Raw genomic sequence first — 18,629 nt, forward strand, 5'->3', positions numbered from 1 at the left:
ATTTTAGAGGAGAGATACCTGATAGGTTTAGGCTAATATGAAAAGATAGTTAATAAACTCCACCTTCAATCCCAAGCCTCAATCCTAACTCCCTGCAACCCGTGGCAAATTATTTGTAGATCCTTGCTCCTTACCTCCATTTCAAAATTAAGGTGTTTTTTTGCTTGTCTTTTTACACATTAACCAAAGCCTGTCTCAACTAAAAAAATGAAGCTATACAGGTATGAAAATACTTACAGAAATGGTCATGGCATTGGGCCAGGGCTGAGAAGAACAGGGGTACAGGGAAATGCAAAGTTGAAAGAGAGGTGAAGTTGAAAAAAAGTAAGAAAGTCTGTTCACCTGGATTTATAGATTATTACTACACAGTTGTTTGTTTGGTATAGCTGGAACATAGGGGAGAGAAGAGGCAGGGCAGCGGGCATAGGAGATGTCATGAAGACCTGTGAATACAAAGCTAAAGCATTTATATTTTATTTGGGAAACCACTGAGGACTTGAATAGAGGAAAACTAAATGACCCCATTTGTGCAGAAGAAAGAGCAATCCATCTGCAGAGAGGAAGCAGAGAGCCGGGAGGAAGCTGTGGTCACATTTCAGGCCAGAAATGATGGCCTGATTAAAGCATTTCCAGTAGGGATGGAGAGGAAGAAATAGATTTGAAAGATATTGGGAAAGGAGTCTGACTGAACTGGTGACTGGCTGGAAGGACTAAAAAAAAAAAGAGGAGTCAAGAAATTTACTTAGGTTTTTGACAAAATTGTGATTCTGTTCTTCAAGATATTAATCATGTTAGGAGAGGCCAACTGGGCAGAATTGGCATAGGCTGGGACTGGGGTGTGGGGAGAGATGAGTGAGTGCAGGTTTAAGCATGCTGAATTTGGTGAAGTGTGTGGGGCATCCAGGTGAAACATCTAATAGGTGGTTGCACACATCAATCTGAATCTCTGATCTAGAAATACAGATTACATTGTCCTCTGTTATATGAAGTCATGAGTCGTGGAGCCTGCTAAAGGAGAAAGGATAGTGGACCTATGTTGAAAATGTGGGACATATCAATAGTTAATGAAGCAAGGGACTAAAAGGAAATTGAAGAGGAACCAGAAACATGGGTGAAAACCAAGATTGAATGATAATCAAAAAATCCAACCATGGAGAAATTCAAAGAGGAGGAAGTGGTTGATAGTGCTGGATGTTTAAGAGAGTGCCCATTGTATTCAGCAGCTAAATCCCTGGTGACCTTGACAGGAGGAGTTTCCTTGGAATACAGGAAACAGAAGACATGCCAGTATTATACGAGGAAACTAATACAGGCAGGGTGGAATTATCTTTTTGGAAACTTATTTGTGGAAGGAAAAAGAAAGTTATGATGGTACCTAGAGAAGAACACAGAATCATCACCAGAGTTTAGGGCAACTTGGGATATACTTTTGAGGGGGAAAGAACACATTCAGAGGGAAAGGTTGATAATTCAAGAAAGAGGAAGGATAATTGGTGGAATAAGATTTTTGAGAAATTCATAGTGTGTGAGATCTATAGGATAGATACAAGGGTTATGCTTAGACAAGAGGATGGAAAACTCTTCCACTGAGAAGAGGGGAAAGGATAAGAATTTATCTAGATGTAGATAATTTTTATAGAAAAGCTTGGGTTGAGAAGCAGGGAGATGAAATAGTTTCTGTAAACTAGTTGTTTTGTTTGTGATGTTGGAGATGATTGGACTGAGAGTAGCAAACAGCATAGGTGACAAATGTTGGAGCTTGAAAACAAGGATCAATATTTGAAATTTCCCCTAAGAGAAATGAGAGAAAGTGGCAAGATTGTCAGTCAGCATGAAGGTTCAGCATATTTGTCAGATTATGAAGCCAGTGGCACCTACATTGGGCTGAGTGCATAAACCCAGAAGGAGAAGTTTGGATCAATGGCTTCATTGTATAGAGTCAGTTAGCAGATAAGGGAGCAAGGAAGATGTGGGAAATAATAGCTATTGAGGCCTCCATCGGGGAAAGATGGTAGCCAGGTGGGACTAAGAAATTAAGAGGGAAGGGAACACAACAGAAGCCTCAATGTGATCACAGAATAAGGAAACAGTGTAATGAGAAGGTAAAAGGGCATGAGCTTCTGCCCAGGAAATAGGAAGTACAGGCTAAGAGTTCAGAAGGGGACCAATTCTGAGGGGTGATAAGTTCCAGGGAATAGCCAATATGCAGGGGTAGTAAGAAGCGTAGTGATGGTAAAGAGTCAGCCAAGGAATGACATGGTGAAGGCTGTCATGGAATTGTGAGGCATAGATATAATGTGAGGTTTACTATAATTAGAGCAGAAGAATGAGAGTAACTCCAGAATCTGACTTCATTTTGCAGATGGAGAAATGCACATCCAAATAGCTAAAATACCCATCTGTTGGTATGCAAGCCAGGACAAGAATTGAACTTCTTTGGTTCCCAGTTCATTACACACTCTAATACACCAAATATTTTAAAACATGGGTCTATGCATGATCAACAGGGTTACTGTGAGCCACCAAATTTATATGGGTTTGTGTGCTGTGATCATGCAAACAAGCATTGTGCTGGACATCAGAATTAGGTTCATTTTTGTTGCAAGAGTCTTAACAGGTTTAGTCACTTCTGAACAATTAAACTCCTTACCATCATGGTATAGGAAGTGGAATAAGAAGACTAGAATTCAGGTTTTCTTACTTTTTCCCTCCCTGAGTGTACCCTCTTCTCTACTGCCCAGGATGGGTGTGAGGATCAAAGTGGCATCTAGAAGGGCTTTGTGAGCCACCTTAAACCCTCATCTCTCTCCTCTACTTTATTCCACTCCTCCCTTCCTCCAGTTCTTTACGTCTGATATATTCTTTCCTTGGACAATACTCAATCCCTCTGCAGACAAAAAAGACAGGAGGCTTAGAGGTGTTAGACGCACAGACTAGAGTTCATTGTAAACACTGTAATGGATGGAAACCAATATTCTCTTGATTATATAAAGAGGAATGCTTATAATCAAGTCATCTTGCAAATGAGTTCACATTCTAATCATGATGCCTATCTTTTGGATTGATGGGGTTTGTGGTTTGCTTAAATGCTATTATCTGTGTCCGTCTAGATGGCAAGGAATCTGAGTGTGTTGGAAGTCCTTCTGATCATCTTCTTCCTAACTATACTCGCCTTAGATATCTTCTTGATGCTTTTGGTGTTGGGAAATCCTTCAGGTAAGGAAGATGCTTGTTGCTTTGGGGTTGGAAGGATTGGTAAAGAAAGTCCTCTCTCGTTGCCAAAGCCATCATTATATTTCTTCACTCTTCAGCATGGCACCACATTGCATTATTCAAAATCCACATCCACAACTAATTTAACTCAATTTTCAAAAGAGAAGTGTTCTTTTTCTATAGCAAATGCTTTAATGATAGTGATGTTCAGGATCTTCTGATGAAAGTCTCATTTGATGAAAATTTAACAAGATGCAAAATTAGGCTCATTGGATTTCTGTCCTTCAATCCAGTCATGAAGCCTTCAAAGAGAAAGAACAGTTGAGGTAACAGTGCCCAATCCCATTAAATCACGGAAAAGGAAATTAAGTTACAGGCAACTTGAGGGCTGATTAACTTGGCCTAAATAGATCTATTATAATTAGCTTCCAGCCCATATTCTGATTGAAATAACTATTATTTCTTCATCAATACCTTTGAAACTGTTCTTTCTCACACAGAAGCCTCAAACAGAATGCCCTCTCCTTCATGAACACATGATACTCTAAATAATAAAATAATAGTGTGTAATACAAAACCCTAGCCCTAATTAAAACAGAATTTGAGGTTTATTTTGCTTGATGAAGTTCACTTTTTTTTTTTTAATTCAACGTTTATTTATTTTTGGGACAGAGAGAGACAGAGCATGAACGGGGGAGGGGCAGAGAGAGAGGGAGACACAGAATCAGAAACAGGCTCCAGGCTCTGAGCCATCAGCCCAGAGCCTGACGCAGGGCTCGAACTCACGGACCGCGAGATCACGACCTGGCTGAAGTCGGACGCTTAACCGACTGCGCCACCCAGGCGCCCCTGAAGTTCACTTTCTAAATGTAGGTTAGGCGTGCATTGAAAAGAAATTGTGCTGCGAGCAGAGCCTACCTACTCAATCTCTTTTCACCACTGTCCACAGTAAACATTAGGGCACTTTCTAGGAACAGTTATGTCTTTGAAAGAAGATTTGAAAACCATGGATATAAACTGTTTTTAGCCTATTACTACCTTTTCCCTAGAAAACTTTTTTTGAGTATCAAGTCCCATGATATTACTATCCAATATACATGAATAAGTAGTTTCTCTTAGTTAAAATAAAACTACATCTGCACACCTGCATTTTTACCCTAAATCACACTCTAATTCATGCAGAATAGTTTCACTTTTAACTGTTGTATATGCTGGGCTTCTCTCGAGAGGCTTTTTGAAGATATGTTTACATGAATTGAAAAGGAGGGTTTTTAATTTAATTTTTTTTTTGTTGTGGTAAGAACACTTACCATGAGGTCTACTCTCTTAATAGATTCTTAAGTGTACTATACAGTATTGTTATTGCATAATGTTGTACATCAGATCTGTAGAACTTATTCATCTTGCCTAACTGAAACTTTATACATGTTGATTAAGAACACCCCATTTCCTCCTCCCCCCAGGCCCTGGCACCCATCATTCTATTCTTTGCTTCTGTGAATTTGACGATTTTATATACCTCCTATAAATGGAATCATACAGCGTCTGTCCTTCTGTAACTGGCTTATTTCACTTAGCACAATGTCCTCCAGATTCATCCATGTTGTTGAAAATAACCAGATTTCCTTCTTTATTTTATGTCTGAATAATATTCTGATACACACACACACACACACACACACACACCCCACATTTTATTTATCCATTCATTGGTTGATGGACTCTTGGATTGTTTTCACATCTTGGTTATTGTGGATAGCACTGCAATAAACATGAGAATGCTAATATCTCTTTGATATTTTTATTTCCATTCTTTTGAATTATTCAATCATGCTGATAGCAGAAGTTGGATTGCTGGATCATATGGTGGTTCTATTTTTAATTTTTTGAGGACCCTCCATACTGTTTTCCTACAGTGGCTGCACCAGTTTGCATTCCCACCATCAGCATACAGGCGTTTCCTATTGCTCCCATTCTCATCAACACTTCTACCTTTTATTTTGTTTTTTAGATTTTATTGTTAAGTAATCTCTACATCCCAAATGGGGCTCAAATTTACAACTCTGAGATCAAGAGTCACATGCTCTACTGACTGAGCCAGCAAGATATCTCTTGTTTTCTTTATAATAGCCATCCTAAGATGTGAAGTGATATGTAATTGTGGTTTTGATTTAAACTGCCCTGATGATTAGTGACACTGAGCATCTTTTCTGTTTGCCATTTGTGTGTCTTTAGAGAAATGCTTATTCTAGTCATTAGCCCATTTTTTAATCAAGTTATTGTTTTTCATTTTGGTTTTACTGTTGTGTTGTAGGAGTTCCTTATGCATTTTAGAATTTTGCCCATTTTCAGATAGAAGGTTTGCCAATATTTTCTCCCATTTCTTATGTTAACTTTTCATTCTGTTGATAGGTTCCTTTGGTATCCAGAAGCTTTTTAGTTTCATGTAGTCCCTCTTGTCCATTTTGGCTTTTGTTGCCTATGCTTTTGAGATCATATCCATAAAATCATTGCCAAGACCAATCTCATGAAGTGTTTCTCATATGTTTTCTTTTAGGAGTTTTACAGTTTCAAGGGTCTTACTTTTAAGTCTTCAATCCAATTTTAAAATAAATTTTTATTTAAATATATATATATACAACTGTACAGCCATAAAGGTAGGAGAGTTGTTTTGAGGTCTTTTTTGAATAGAAACAAAGGCACTAAAGGGTACCTATTATGTCCACTGTTAACTCAAGACTCAAATGCAATTCTGGGCTTTGACTGGCTCATGGAGCCTACTGAACCAGGTCCTACTTCTGATGTTACATTGATGGGTGGGGGAGAGGGGCTCACAAATGTGATAAAGGCTAAAGGAAGAATAACCAACGTTGAGTGAGGATCTTTGTTCAAATGGAGATTATAATATCTTCCTGGTTTACCTCATAGATGGCTAAAAGTAAGTGGGAAAAAAAGCAAAAACAAACAAACAAACAAAAACAAATGTGTGAGACAACAGATAGCCACATGTAAAAAAATACTCCTGAATCCCTACCTGACATCACATATGAAAATTAACTTAAAATGGATCAAAATTTGAAACGTAAGAGCCAAGCATATAAAATTCTAAGAAGAAAACAGTTATGAATATTTTGATGTTGAGTTAGACAGCAGTGTCTTAGATATGACACCTAAGACATAACAACCAAAGAAAAGATGGGTAAATTTTACTTAAAAAAAAAAAAACAATTTGTGCTTCAAAAGACACCATCAAGGAAGTGAAAAGACAGCCCACTGGATGGGAAACATATTTGCAAATAACATATCTGATTCTTGTATCCAGATGTATAAAGAAATCTTACAATTCAAAACTTAAAAGAAAAATAATCCAGTTTTTAAAATGAGTGTAGAATTTGGACAGACATTCTTCATAAAAGATCAACAAATGGCCAATATGTCATGAACAGATACTTGTTATCAGTTTTGGGAAAATGTAAGTCAAAATCACATACTCTTCACTCCCAGGAAAATGTCTATAATAACAAGTGTTGAGGATGTGGAGAAAGTGGAACCCTCACACACTGCTCGTGGGAAGGTAAAATTTTGGAATTTTAGTCCCTTTGGAAACAAGTTAGGCAGTTCCTCAAAAAGTTAAAAAGAAAGAGCTCAACCATATTACTTAGTAATTCCATTTCCAGATCTATACTATATCTATCTATCTATCTATCTATCTATAATTCAAAACATATGTTCACACAAAAACCTGTATGCAAATGTTCATTGCAGAATTCTATGTCATAGTCAAAAAGTAAAAAACAGCACAAATGTACATCAACTTTGGAACAGATTTTTTAAAGTGTTATATCCGTACAATGGTTATGATTCAGCCATAAAAAAAAGAAGACTGAATTATTGTTATGTGTTGCAACATAGATAAGCCTTGAGAACATTATGCAAAGTGAAAAAAACAGACACTAATGACCACATACTTTATGGTTCCATTTATATGAAATGTTCAGAATAGGCAAATCCATGGAGACAGAAAACAGATTAGTGTTTGCCAGAGACTGGGAGAAGAGAGGATGGGAAGTGACCATGAATGGGTATGTGATTTCTTTTTGGATGAAAATGTTCTGGAATTAAATAGTGGTGATTGGCAACACAACTTGGTAAAAAACTGAAAGCAGTTGAATTGTACAGTTTAAAAGGGTGAATTTTATGGCATGTGAATTATATCCAATAACAAGCAACCAAACAAAAAGCAAATGTGTTTAACACTTGTAGGCACAGATAGATACCAACTACTAGTGATCATTGACTAGAGAATTTGGCTGACAAGTCTGTAACTTTGCCTGCAGCCTTTCTGAAATTGTGATTACACTACAAACTTTCAACTTTTTCCTTTAATTCCTATGCAGGTCGTTCATTTGTTCCAGAGTGCCCAGATATCCCCGAATCAGAGAGGATAGACTGTGTTCCTGGGCATGTGGTGACAGAGGTCAGAGAAATATGCTCTCTGCTATTGTTCTACTGGAATCTATCTATCTATCTATCTATCTATCTATCTATCTATCTATCAGTTAAAATGACTTTATTTCTATAGGAATTTCATTGATAGTAGAACAGTTTGTTCTGTCAATAGCTGGCTGGCATGGTTATTTTTGCTAAAGCATTACTATTCACATGTTGATTAGCTTGTTAAGTGTTCTTGCCTGTTTGAGGTGATCAGAAAAAGCCCTTTATAAATGTATATAAATCTGTGGACACTAAAAGGACAGACAGTGATCTTTGAACACATTATGTTTTCCTTCTGAACTCCTATCATTCTATTGTATTTCCTCATCTCTAAGTTTTGCATTATATTATATTATTTCTATTCCCATTTTCATAATTTCCCCTATGTGTTATTTTTTTTTCAAATTTATACTTAAATTCTAGTTAATTAACACACAGTGCAATATTGGTTTCTGGAGTGGTATTCAGTGATTCATCACTTACATACAACACCCAGTGCTCATCATAACAAGTGTCCTCCTTAATACCCATCACTCATCTAGCCAATCACCCACCCACCTCTCTCCATCAACCCTCAGTTTGTTCTCTCTCTTTAAGTTAGGTCTCTCATGGTTTTTTTCCCACTCTCTCTCCCCTGATATGTTCATTTGTTTTGTTTCTTACATTCCATATGAGTGAAATCATGTGGTGTTTGTCTTTCTCTGACTGACTTATTTCACTTAGCATAATACTCACTAGCTCCATCCACATTGCAAATGGCAAGTTTTCATTCTTTTTGATGGTTGAGTAATATTCCATTGTGTATATCCACCACATCTTCTTTATCCATTCATCAGTCTGTGGACATTTGGGCTCTCTCCTTAGCTTGGCTCTTGTTGATAATGATGCTATAAACATCGAGGTGCATCTATTCCTTCGAATCTGTATTTTTGTATCCTTTGGGTAAATACCTAGTAGTGCAATTGCTGGATTGGAGGGTAGTTTTATTTTTAACCTTTTGAGGTACAGCCATACTGTTCTCCAGACTGGCTGTACCAGTTTGCATTTCCACCAACAGTGCAAGAGGGTTCCCCTGTCTCTGCATTGTTGCCAACACCTGCTGTTTGTGTTGTTAATTTTAGCCATTCTGACAGGTGTGAGGTGGTATCTCATTGTGGTTTTGGTTTGTGTTTCCCTGTTGATGAGTGATGGAGAGCATCTTTTCATGTGTCTACTAGCCATCTTTTCATGTGTCTACTAGAATGAAAAGTGTCTATTCATGTCTTTTGCCCATTTCTTCACTGGATTATTTGTTTTTTGGGTGTTTAGTTTGATAAGTTCTTGATACATTTTGGATAATAACCCTTTATCCAATATGTCATTTGCAAATGTCTTCTCCCATTCCGTAGGACACCTTTTAATTTTGCTGATTGTTTCCTTCATTATGCAGAAGCTTCTTATTTTGATGATGTCCCAATAGTTCATGTTTGCTTTTTGTTTTCCTTGCCTTCGGTGACGTGTCTAGTAAGAAGTTGCTACGGCCGAGGTCCAAGAAGTTGCTGCCTCTGTTCTCCTCTAGGATTTTGATAGTTTCCTATCTCACATTTAGGTCTTTTATCCATTTTGAATTTATTTTTGTGTGTGGTGTAAGAAAGTGGTCCAGTTTTATTCTTCTGCATGTCACCATCCAGTTTTCCAACACCACTTGTTGAAGAGACTATCTTGTTCTCATTGGTTTTATTTAAAAGAAATAAGTATGTCAAGTGGGAAGAGGATGATGGTAAAGTGGATTGTGGGCCTATGATTTATTTGGAGTTATTTCTTTCTTGCCTTATTTGGATAAACAGCAATACTGTGGAAGTGGGGAAAGGAGGATAGGGTAAAGCGAAGAGGAGGAGGAACTAAGAGAGTGTTGGTTCATGGGGTCTAAACTCCAGAATAGAGGGGGAGTTCCCAGTGTTGCTAAATGTGTCATAAGTGTGACTCCAAGGATAGCCATGGGAAGAGTAAATGTTTGTGGGCTAGACTATGTGTTCCTTGCGAATAGAGGCCATCAAGCACATACGGATGATTGATTCACTTGTAGAACTCAAGTGACTTGTTATAACAAAAGCCCTCTAAAATCATGTATTGGCAACAAATCGCCCAAATGAACAGGTGCTAAAAACATAGATTTTTTTTATGTTTATGAGTAGCTAACACAAGAATATCAGCTATTTGAACACTGCTTGGTTGTGACTTATGACTTTATCATAAAGGTTGTATATATGTAGATTTTATTCCTTTCCCTCATATTCTACATTCTATATCCCGTAATATCCTATTGGGATATTAATTAGGACTGCATTGAGTTTTGAGTTATATTTAGGCATTTTTTTAATGTTTATTTATTTTTGAGAGAGAATGAGACATAGTGCAAGTGGGGAAGGGGCAGAGACAGAGAGGGAGACACAGAATCCAAAGCAGGCTCCAGGCTCTGAGCTGTCAGCACAGAGCCTGATGCAGGGCTCCAGCTCACCAACTGCAAGATCATGGCCTGACCCGAAGTCAGACACTCAACTGACTGAGCCACCCAGTGACGCCTATCCCTTTTTTAAAATGTATTTAGGCAATACTGATATCTCAATAATTTTTAATCTTCCCATTCTGAAAACATAGGAAATCTCTCCATTTCAACTCTTTTTTATATATGTATATTTCTTAGTTGGGTTTTATGTTTCCCTTAATATGCATTTTGTTACAGGGATACCTAGGTAGCTCAGTAGGTTGAGCATCTGACTCTTGATTTTGGCTCAGGTCATGATCTCACGGTTTGTGAGATGGAACCCTGCATGGAGGCTGTGCTCTCAGTAAAGAGTCTGCTTGGGATTCTCTCTCTCCCTCTCTCTCTGCCCCTCTCCCACTCATTCTCTCTCTCTCTCTCTCTCTCTCTCTCTCTCAAAATAAATAAATGTTTTTAAAAATATATGCATTTTATTACATATGCATTATGAGGATTTTCCCCTAAACCTTTCATATGCTTAGTTTCTATTATATATGCAATCCATTAAATTTTCTACCTAGAGCTTCTTTTATTACTAAGATTATTTTACACTTATTACATTTATTTTATTTTATATTTACGTGTTTATGTTTTATTATATCAGAATATATTAATTAAATAATTGGCCAACTGAAATTTCCTATTTCTAGATGGTTTCTGTAGTTCTTCTTCTTGAGTTATTAAGTATATATTTGTATCCTAGTTCATCAAATATGTACATGTTTATCTTTCAGTGATATTGCAAAATAGTTTTACGAAGAATTTGTACCAATTTACAGTCCCTCTAGCAGTAGGTAATAGCAGTTACTCTGTATCCTAACGTACTCTTGGTGTTCTCTCCTTTTTCTTTGTTTTTCTTAATGTAATTTTAACTTAAAAATTTTAATATTGAAATATAGTTGGCACTATGATATGTATGTGATTCTACATTTCTACACATTACACAATGATGAGTATAGGCACCATCTGTTACTATACCATGTTATTACAATACTGTTGACTCTGTTCCCTCTGCTTTGTATCTCCCTCATGACTAATGAAGTTATACACCTTTTCATATACTTACTGGCTACATGGACAATCATATTTGTGATGTGTCTTTTCAACTTTTTCAACCAGTTTTTTCTGTTGGACTGTTCATATTTTTCTTGTTGCTTTGTAATCATTTATATATTCTGAGTGTAAATCTTTTATCAGATATATACATTGTAAGTATCTTTTCTTACTCTGTTGTTTGACTTTTAACTGAATGGTGACTTTTGGTGAAAAGTAGTTCTTAGCTTTAATAAAATCCATGTTACCAAGTTTTAATATGCATTTTGTAGTCTATTTAAAAATTATTGCCTACTTCAAGGTTAGGAAAATATATTCCTATGTATTCCTCTAAAAGCATTGTTTCATTTATCAAATTTGGATTTTTAATCAATCTAGAATTGGTTCTTGTGTATGCTATCAGGTAGGAGTCCAGAACATTTTTTTTTCTTGAATCTTTAATAGATCCATCACCACTTATTGAAATAACCATCTTTACCCCTCTGCATTGTAGTGGCCCCCACACTGTAAATTATGTGTCTTTACAAGTGAGGATCTATTTCTGGAATATCTATTTTGTTCCATTGTTAGTTTGTTCTTTTGCCAATACCACACTCCCTTTATTAGTATAGCTTTTAACAGGTCTTGATATGTGATTGTATCGGTCTTCCAAATTGCCTTTATTTTTCTTCAAGATTGCCTAGCTTATTCTTCACCCTTTAGATTTCTAAATACATTTTAGAATCAGTTCAGTCCATTGGTTTTCTTACAAAATCTGCCAGAAATTTTATTCTGTTCACATAAAATGTACAGATTAATTCTGGAAGAATTGTCATACTTTATAAGAGTGAATATTCTAATCTATGATCATGATATATTTTTTCATTTTTTGAGATTTTTAATTTTGAAGTTTTTGGTGTAGACGTCCAAAAATTTTTTCCAAGTATTTTCTAACTATATGATGTTTGATATTATTTAAATATTTTTAAACTTTAATTTTCCATTTAGCTGTTGTTGGCACATTGACTTAAAATTGATTTTTTGAATACTAATCTTGTAACCAGAAATCTTCTTAAATTTATTTATTATCCTAGTGTGTTTATAAACACTTTTTAATTTTTCTTAGATAATAATGATACCTGCAACTAATAACCATTAACACTTTTTCCCCAAAATGCATTTCTTATTCTCCTTGTCTAGTAACACTAAGGATCCTTTTTCCTTCTTACTTTTCAATATAGTTTGAAATATTTTATCTAAAAGGCAATATGCAACTACAATAAGTTTCAGAGAATGGAAATTTCTGGGGAGTGATTTTAACTAAACATAAGAAATAACTTTGTGATAAAATATTAACCATGAAGGTGAAATTTCTGATTTTGGAAGAAGTTAGCAACACATCACTCACGGAACTTAAGCATCTTTCAGAGGCACTGCTGAAAGAATCCTTATATTAAATGGAAGTTGGATTACATAATTTCCAAGTTGATTCTCAAGTGTTATTAGTCAATAATTTGAGTGGAAAATAGCATAAAAGTCTATTTGGAAGATAACTGGTGAATACTCTTTGGGAAAGTTTGGTGTTAGGAGAAGAAAAGAGAAAGGGAAGCTTGTCATGAGTCAACCACTGTAGACCAGGGAAGAGTTTATGAAGGTCTGTATTACTGTTCGTGGTGGCAGTGGAAATGGAAAAGAAGGAGATGTATCTATGTCAAAGATTTGACCTTTGGTACCTGCAATACTGGGAATGGCTTAAAATTGAAGTAGAGATGTTATGGCAGACGGCATTAAAAAATACTGTATTTACCTGAAGGTATTGGATTTCTTATCTTATTGCTTTTTATACAGGTCTATAGATTCTGGAACAGTTTATGGCAGTGAAACTGACCTTTTGGACTTTACCAACCTCAGTTTCAGAAGTAGCAGAGGCACTGAATGTCTGCCTCGGACTTAGGAGTATCAGTTATCTGGAGGTTATCCAGAACTCACAAACTCTCCACTGATCCCCCTCCAGCTTATGTTGATGTTGCTATCTGGAGAGGATGGGGCAGGAATATCGACTGTATATATGGAGAATTAGTAGGCACATTTAAGAATATTTTATGGTTATGATGTGATTGCTTTGTTTATAATAGACATGAAACATTGATTTAAGCTGTATTCATGGCATGGTTTTTCATAGCAATTACATCAGACGTTAGCATCTGAGATACCTTTTCCAAACAAATAGTGTTGTGACATTATTTTGTTTTTCTTTATCACAAAATTTATACTGGGATACATTTCTTTAATAAGAAAGATGGAGACATTATAGTTACGTACAGAGTAAAGAGGGAAAGTCATTCCTTATTCATAATGTTCTCTCTACCTCCAGAGACACTTCCCAGAATCAAGTCAATAACGTGGTGTGTATCCTTCTCTTGATCTTTCTATGCTTTTGCATATATTTATGATTATATTTGCATATAAAATTGATTATCAATACATAAGCAGTACTTTCTTTATGAATATATTTTTATATATTATGCTCATATATTAATATCTTTGTTTTGTTTTAACACAAATAATACTATATATATATATATATATATATATATATATATATATATATATTCTTTTCTAATTTTCTCTCTAAGTTTGGTACCTACCCTGGTGTTGGTTTCTCTCATGTTTGGTGGTTCTCGACTGTCATTTTGTATTTAATTATCTATGACCACCTGCCCTATTTACCTTGGCTCACACTGAGTATTTGGGAGGGAAGGAAAGGACTGCCAGAGAGAATGTGGGTACTTGTCTCACGATAAGGGGGGCTGGCTTATTCACTGGTGTATTGCCATGGCTTCCAGCTCCTAGCATCTTTCCTAACTCCCTTAACCTATGAACAAATACTTCAGGATGCCTACCAATTAGCCAGAGCTTACCAATAGCTGTAAGGAATGTCAAATTGGGCAGCTAAGTGTTCATACTGGAGCTTCCCAATTAATCATCCAAAACTATGCCCCCAGTTCTCTTCTACTTCTCCACATTGACTTGGCTTAGATTAGCCAGTTTTTTTCTCCTCTTGTGTTTTAAGCTATGAATACGTTTTTCCCTAGAGTTGATGAAATCTACTTCCTGTGTCTCTGGTCAGCCATATTTCATTATAGCTGACTGTTTTGTAGTGGTTTTGCATTCTTTTCTTTTTTTTTGAAATGTTTATTTATTTTTGGGAGAGAAAGAGAGACAGAACATGAGGGGAGAGGGGCAGAGAGAGGGAGACACTGAATCTGAAGCGGGCTCCAGGTTCTGAGCTGTCAGCACAGAGCCTGATGCGGGCTCAAACTCACGAAGCCTGAGATCACCTGAGCTGAAGACGGATACTTAACCAGCTGAGCCACCCAGGTGCCCCTGCATTCTTTTCTTAATGATACTTCTGTCACTTCATGTAAATTTAGTTGGGTGAAGAGGTGGATGCCTATGTTTATTTCAACAATTTACCATCTATTTTATTTCTTTATTATAACAAAACCATTTTTATGGAAGTTAATCTTAAAGTTGTGGGACCTATAGAAAAAACATCTCACCAAAGGATAATCGTTTCAAAAATCCATAATCAAACCACTCTGAGAAGCCATACGTGGTTTATTTTTACCTTGTGGACATTGTGAATATTTTCATCACCCTCTGTCCTAGTTCTATCTTAATCTCTATTTTCCTTTGCTTTCCTTTTCTTACATCTTAGAAATGCATTTCTTTATGCCATATTGTTAGTCACTTCCATGACTCTTCCTCATGAGAAAGTCTAAGCTGGTTGGTCTGACATCCAGCTCACTTGTGGTATGAGTATTGTGTGCCTCCAGCCTTGTTTCTCTTAGTTAGTGTTCTTGGTACAATGAACTTGTGGTTTTTATGAATCTGTCATACATTGCTGCTTTCTCTGCTTGGAATACTGCTCCACTGTTCACTTATCTAACCCCTCTTGGTGCATTAGGACTGGACTCATCTTTCACCTACCTGGAAGCCCTCCCCACCCCACTTGAGCCTTCTAGGCTGTGTTCAATGGCTGATGTGTATGTTCCCTCAGCCCCTGGGCACATTCTGTCGAGTACTCCTCTCGTACTGGAATTGTCTGCATTACTACTAGACTATGATGTCAGTTTGCTGAGGGCAAGAACTATGTCTTATTTATATGTATTATCATCTCCTTGTCTGGTAGGTAATAAATCCATATTGGATGGCTGGGTAAATGTGTGAATAAAAGAAGAATGAACGTATGACTGAATGTAAATTCTTGTCTTAAATTGTTAAATTCTTCTTGGAATAAAATTGATTATTACTCTTAGACAGTACTTTCTTTGCTTTATTTCATACAATGCTAACACTGTGCCATTGTTACAGAATGTCTGCAGATGGGTATATAAATGCTGCTGGAAGCCTGTGACACAAACAGGTGCCCCGAGGTGCTTCTTCCCTAGGAACTGGGGCTATAAAGTTGGCAAGAGACAGAATGATACAACAGGTGAGTACTGCCCTAATGAGGTCCCAGAGAACAACTCTTGATGACTCAGATAAGCTAACTGCAAAATAAAGGCTAAAAGCTGCCTCCTCGCCCCCACCACCCCCCCCCCAGGGTTTACCGCCAAGTTGAAAAGGCTACCTACCCCATCTCTGTTTGGATATGACGTCCCTGACGCCCTCTTCGCGGCTGACTATCAGACATCCAATCGTTTTCATTTTAAGGTTGGTTCTGTGGTTACCTTTGAATACATCTCTGAAGAATGCCACGCCCCTACTCTGGTTTCAGCTCATTTTCCTTGAGGTATGGAGGCAGAATGTGCCTCTGTTTCCCTCTGCAGGAATCTCCCAATGGGATGGGTAGGCTCTATTGTATTTTGTGGGGGACATATGATTGGGTGATCTTTTTTTTTCTCATAAATCAGGAAACACAGGGTTAAGAATTAGAAGCTATTCTCACTGACAGTGGAAGTCCTTCATAGCTCTACAAGGAAATTATCTCTTTTTATAGCTTATTTATTTATTTATTTATTTATTTATTTATTTATTTGGGGGAGAGGGGAGAATGGGTGGGAGGGGGGACAAAGAGAGAAGAGAGAGAGAGAATCCCAGCAGTGCTGACAGTGCGGAGCCCGACATGAGGCTTGAACTCATGAACTGAGAGATCGTGACATGAGCAGAAATCAACAGTCAGTCACTCAACCGATTGAGCCACCCAGGTGCCCCAGAAGTGGTCTTATCTGGAGTTGTTTTTTCTCTTTTTATTCTGACAGATCACTGATATGGATAGCAAACGCTATGAAGTCACCCTTGAAAATATTGACTTGCTTGATAGGACTCCTAAGACCTCTAATTTGAACTATCACGTAGAGGTCATTAATGAGCCCTTCAGCTTCAAGATCATACGGACCAGCAACAAAAGAATCTTGTGAGCTTTTCAACACTCTTTGTGTATCTTTGAATGACTATATAGTCTCAGTATCATTCACTCTGACTTACTAGGGGTGGGTAATGAGATAAGTATGATTTGGGAAAATATTTGGACCTCAACAAAATGTCAAAGCTTTTACTGTAGATCATTAACACTGTTCATCTGTCATGACTGCAGAGCACAGCATACTAAAAAATAAATGTGCTGGTGTGCTAAGTTAGATAAAAACACTTGCAGTTAATATATATTCTGAAGTAGGAAACGTCATTGTTTTGGATTACCATTCACTTTGCAACTCAACTTCACTGTCTAGCATTCTAAATTTTTATGTCCTGAGAAACTTGCCATGAAGAGCCTAACAGTGACCTGAGCATAAATCATAAACTGTACTGGAGAAAATACAAGGATTCGTGTCAGTAAAATTTGTATTCAAGTTCTGGCATCAACAAGCCACCAGTCAGCTTTGTGAGGTTAGACAAAGTATCTCACGTCAGCCTCAGTTTCCACGTCCATAGAAAGGGAATCATAATGTCCACTGTTGCTCTGTGTACCGAGATACATTCTGGAGGCATCCAGAGTAGTGCCTGGCAAGAAGCAGATGCAAGCATAAGGTTGTATCTGCTCTCTTCCTCCAGTCATCAACTTGAGCTTCTGGTGTCACGTCTCCGGTGCTACGCTCCTCTAGAAATAAAGAATCAGAGACCCCCTAGAAGGACCTTCAAAGGTAGTATGAAAGTGAATGAGAACATGCACAAAACAACTGTTCTTGAAGTCGATAGGGAGAGTAGCAGACAGTTTCCCAGCAGAGATAGCTGGTTGGTGACTCTCGTCCTTGCCCCATGGCCCAGGTTGGACACGAGCATCGGGCCCCTGCAGTTCGCCCATCAGTACCTGCAGCTGTCTTTCCGACTGCCCAGCACCTCCGTGTATGGGCTGGGAGAACATGTGCATCAGCAGTACCTCCACAACCTGACCTGGAAGACCTGGCCCATCTTCACTCGGGATGCCACCCCCACCAAGGTGAGCTCCCCTTCCTCCTGCCTGTTGCTCACAGGAAGGAATCTTTCTCTCCTTTCCAGAATGTGACCTAGAGTCAAGCAACCCACAGAGTTACATCCATATATTATTTTGCCCAGGCTAGATCTGTTTGTGTGGGAGAATACTTGTTCTTGAGGCTTATAAACTCATGATTAGTAATAAATCCATTTTTGAAAATCTCCCTTTTAAGGGAAGATATAATTAATGACTGTACGATAGCCTAATATATATTAGAAAATCCTTCTGCAAAATAACTCCGTCTTTCATAATTGAGTTGTATCTAGGGGAGAGCTTCGGCAGGAGGTATCCTCCGTAGAACTTTGTGGACTAAAAAATACTTCTTTTAGCAGCTTTAAAATTATTCAGACCTACTGAACCATAATCTGCATTTTTACAAGGCCCACTGGGACCCACATGCATATTAAAGCTGTTCCGGGGCAGTGTCTCTCAACTTATTTGTAGTGAAGGATCAGTTCCTTTCTCTCTCTCTCTCTTTAATCCTAGGAAAATGAAATAGGATTACTCAAAGACATAAAAAATATATGTTTAAATTGAACAGATATAAAATCACTCGTTTAAATTGCTGTACGAGTTCCTGAACTCTTTCTCTTGATTTTTGTACTTTCCTTGTTGCTGACTTACAGTAAAGCGTGTGGGGAGGTACCAGTTCGTGAACAAGCTTTGAGCAGCATTGCTTTGTAGAGCATGTCCTGAGGCCTCCATTGTGCTTGTAATGTTTCCCAAATCTGTGCAAGAGGTGCAGGTTAAGTAGCCCATTAACTGGCCCACCTACCACTATCTGATGCAAGGAAGGGAGCTTACTTACTGAATGAAACAGAGAGAAAAAAGCAATGGCCAGCACATTCACTAAAATGCTTGCTCAAGGACCCTGACAAATAAGGAATG

General features: G+C 37.5%; 1 protein-coding gene across 1 annotated transcript in view; it reads left to right on the top strand.

Moving 5' to 3' along the window:
• Nucleotides 1–3,110: 3,110 nt before the first annotated feature.
• Nucleotides 3,111–18,629, top strand: part of LOC122488345 (probable maltase-glucoamylase 2) — an 81,944-nt gene continuing 66,425 nt past the window's right edge. Inside the window, exons 1-6 of the mRNA XM_043589645.1 lie at nucleotides 3,111–3,216; nucleotides 7,611–7,690; nucleotides 15,638–15,758; nucleotides 15,870–15,979; nucleotides 16,528–16,682; nucleotides 17,534–17,705. Coding sequence (XP_043445580.1) covers nucleotides 3,111–3,216; nucleotides 7,611–7,690; nucleotides 15,638–15,758; nucleotides 15,870–15,979; nucleotides 16,528–16,682; nucleotides 17,534–17,705 — 744 coding nt within the window. The remainder of the gene's footprint in view (nucleotides 3,217–7,610; nucleotides 7,691–15,637; nucleotides 15,759–15,869; nucleotides 15,980–16,527; nucleotides 16,683–17,533; nucleotides 17,706–18,629) is intronic.

The sequence above is a fragment of the Prionailurus bengalensis genome, chromosome A2 (assembly GCF_016509475.1).
Source record: "Prionailurus bengalensis isolate Pbe53 chromosome A2, Fcat_Pben_1.1_paternal_pri, whole genome shotgun sequence".
NCBI classification, from domain to species: Eukaryota; Metazoa; Chordata; class Mammalia; order Carnivora; family Felidae; genus Prionailurus; species Prionailurus bengalensis.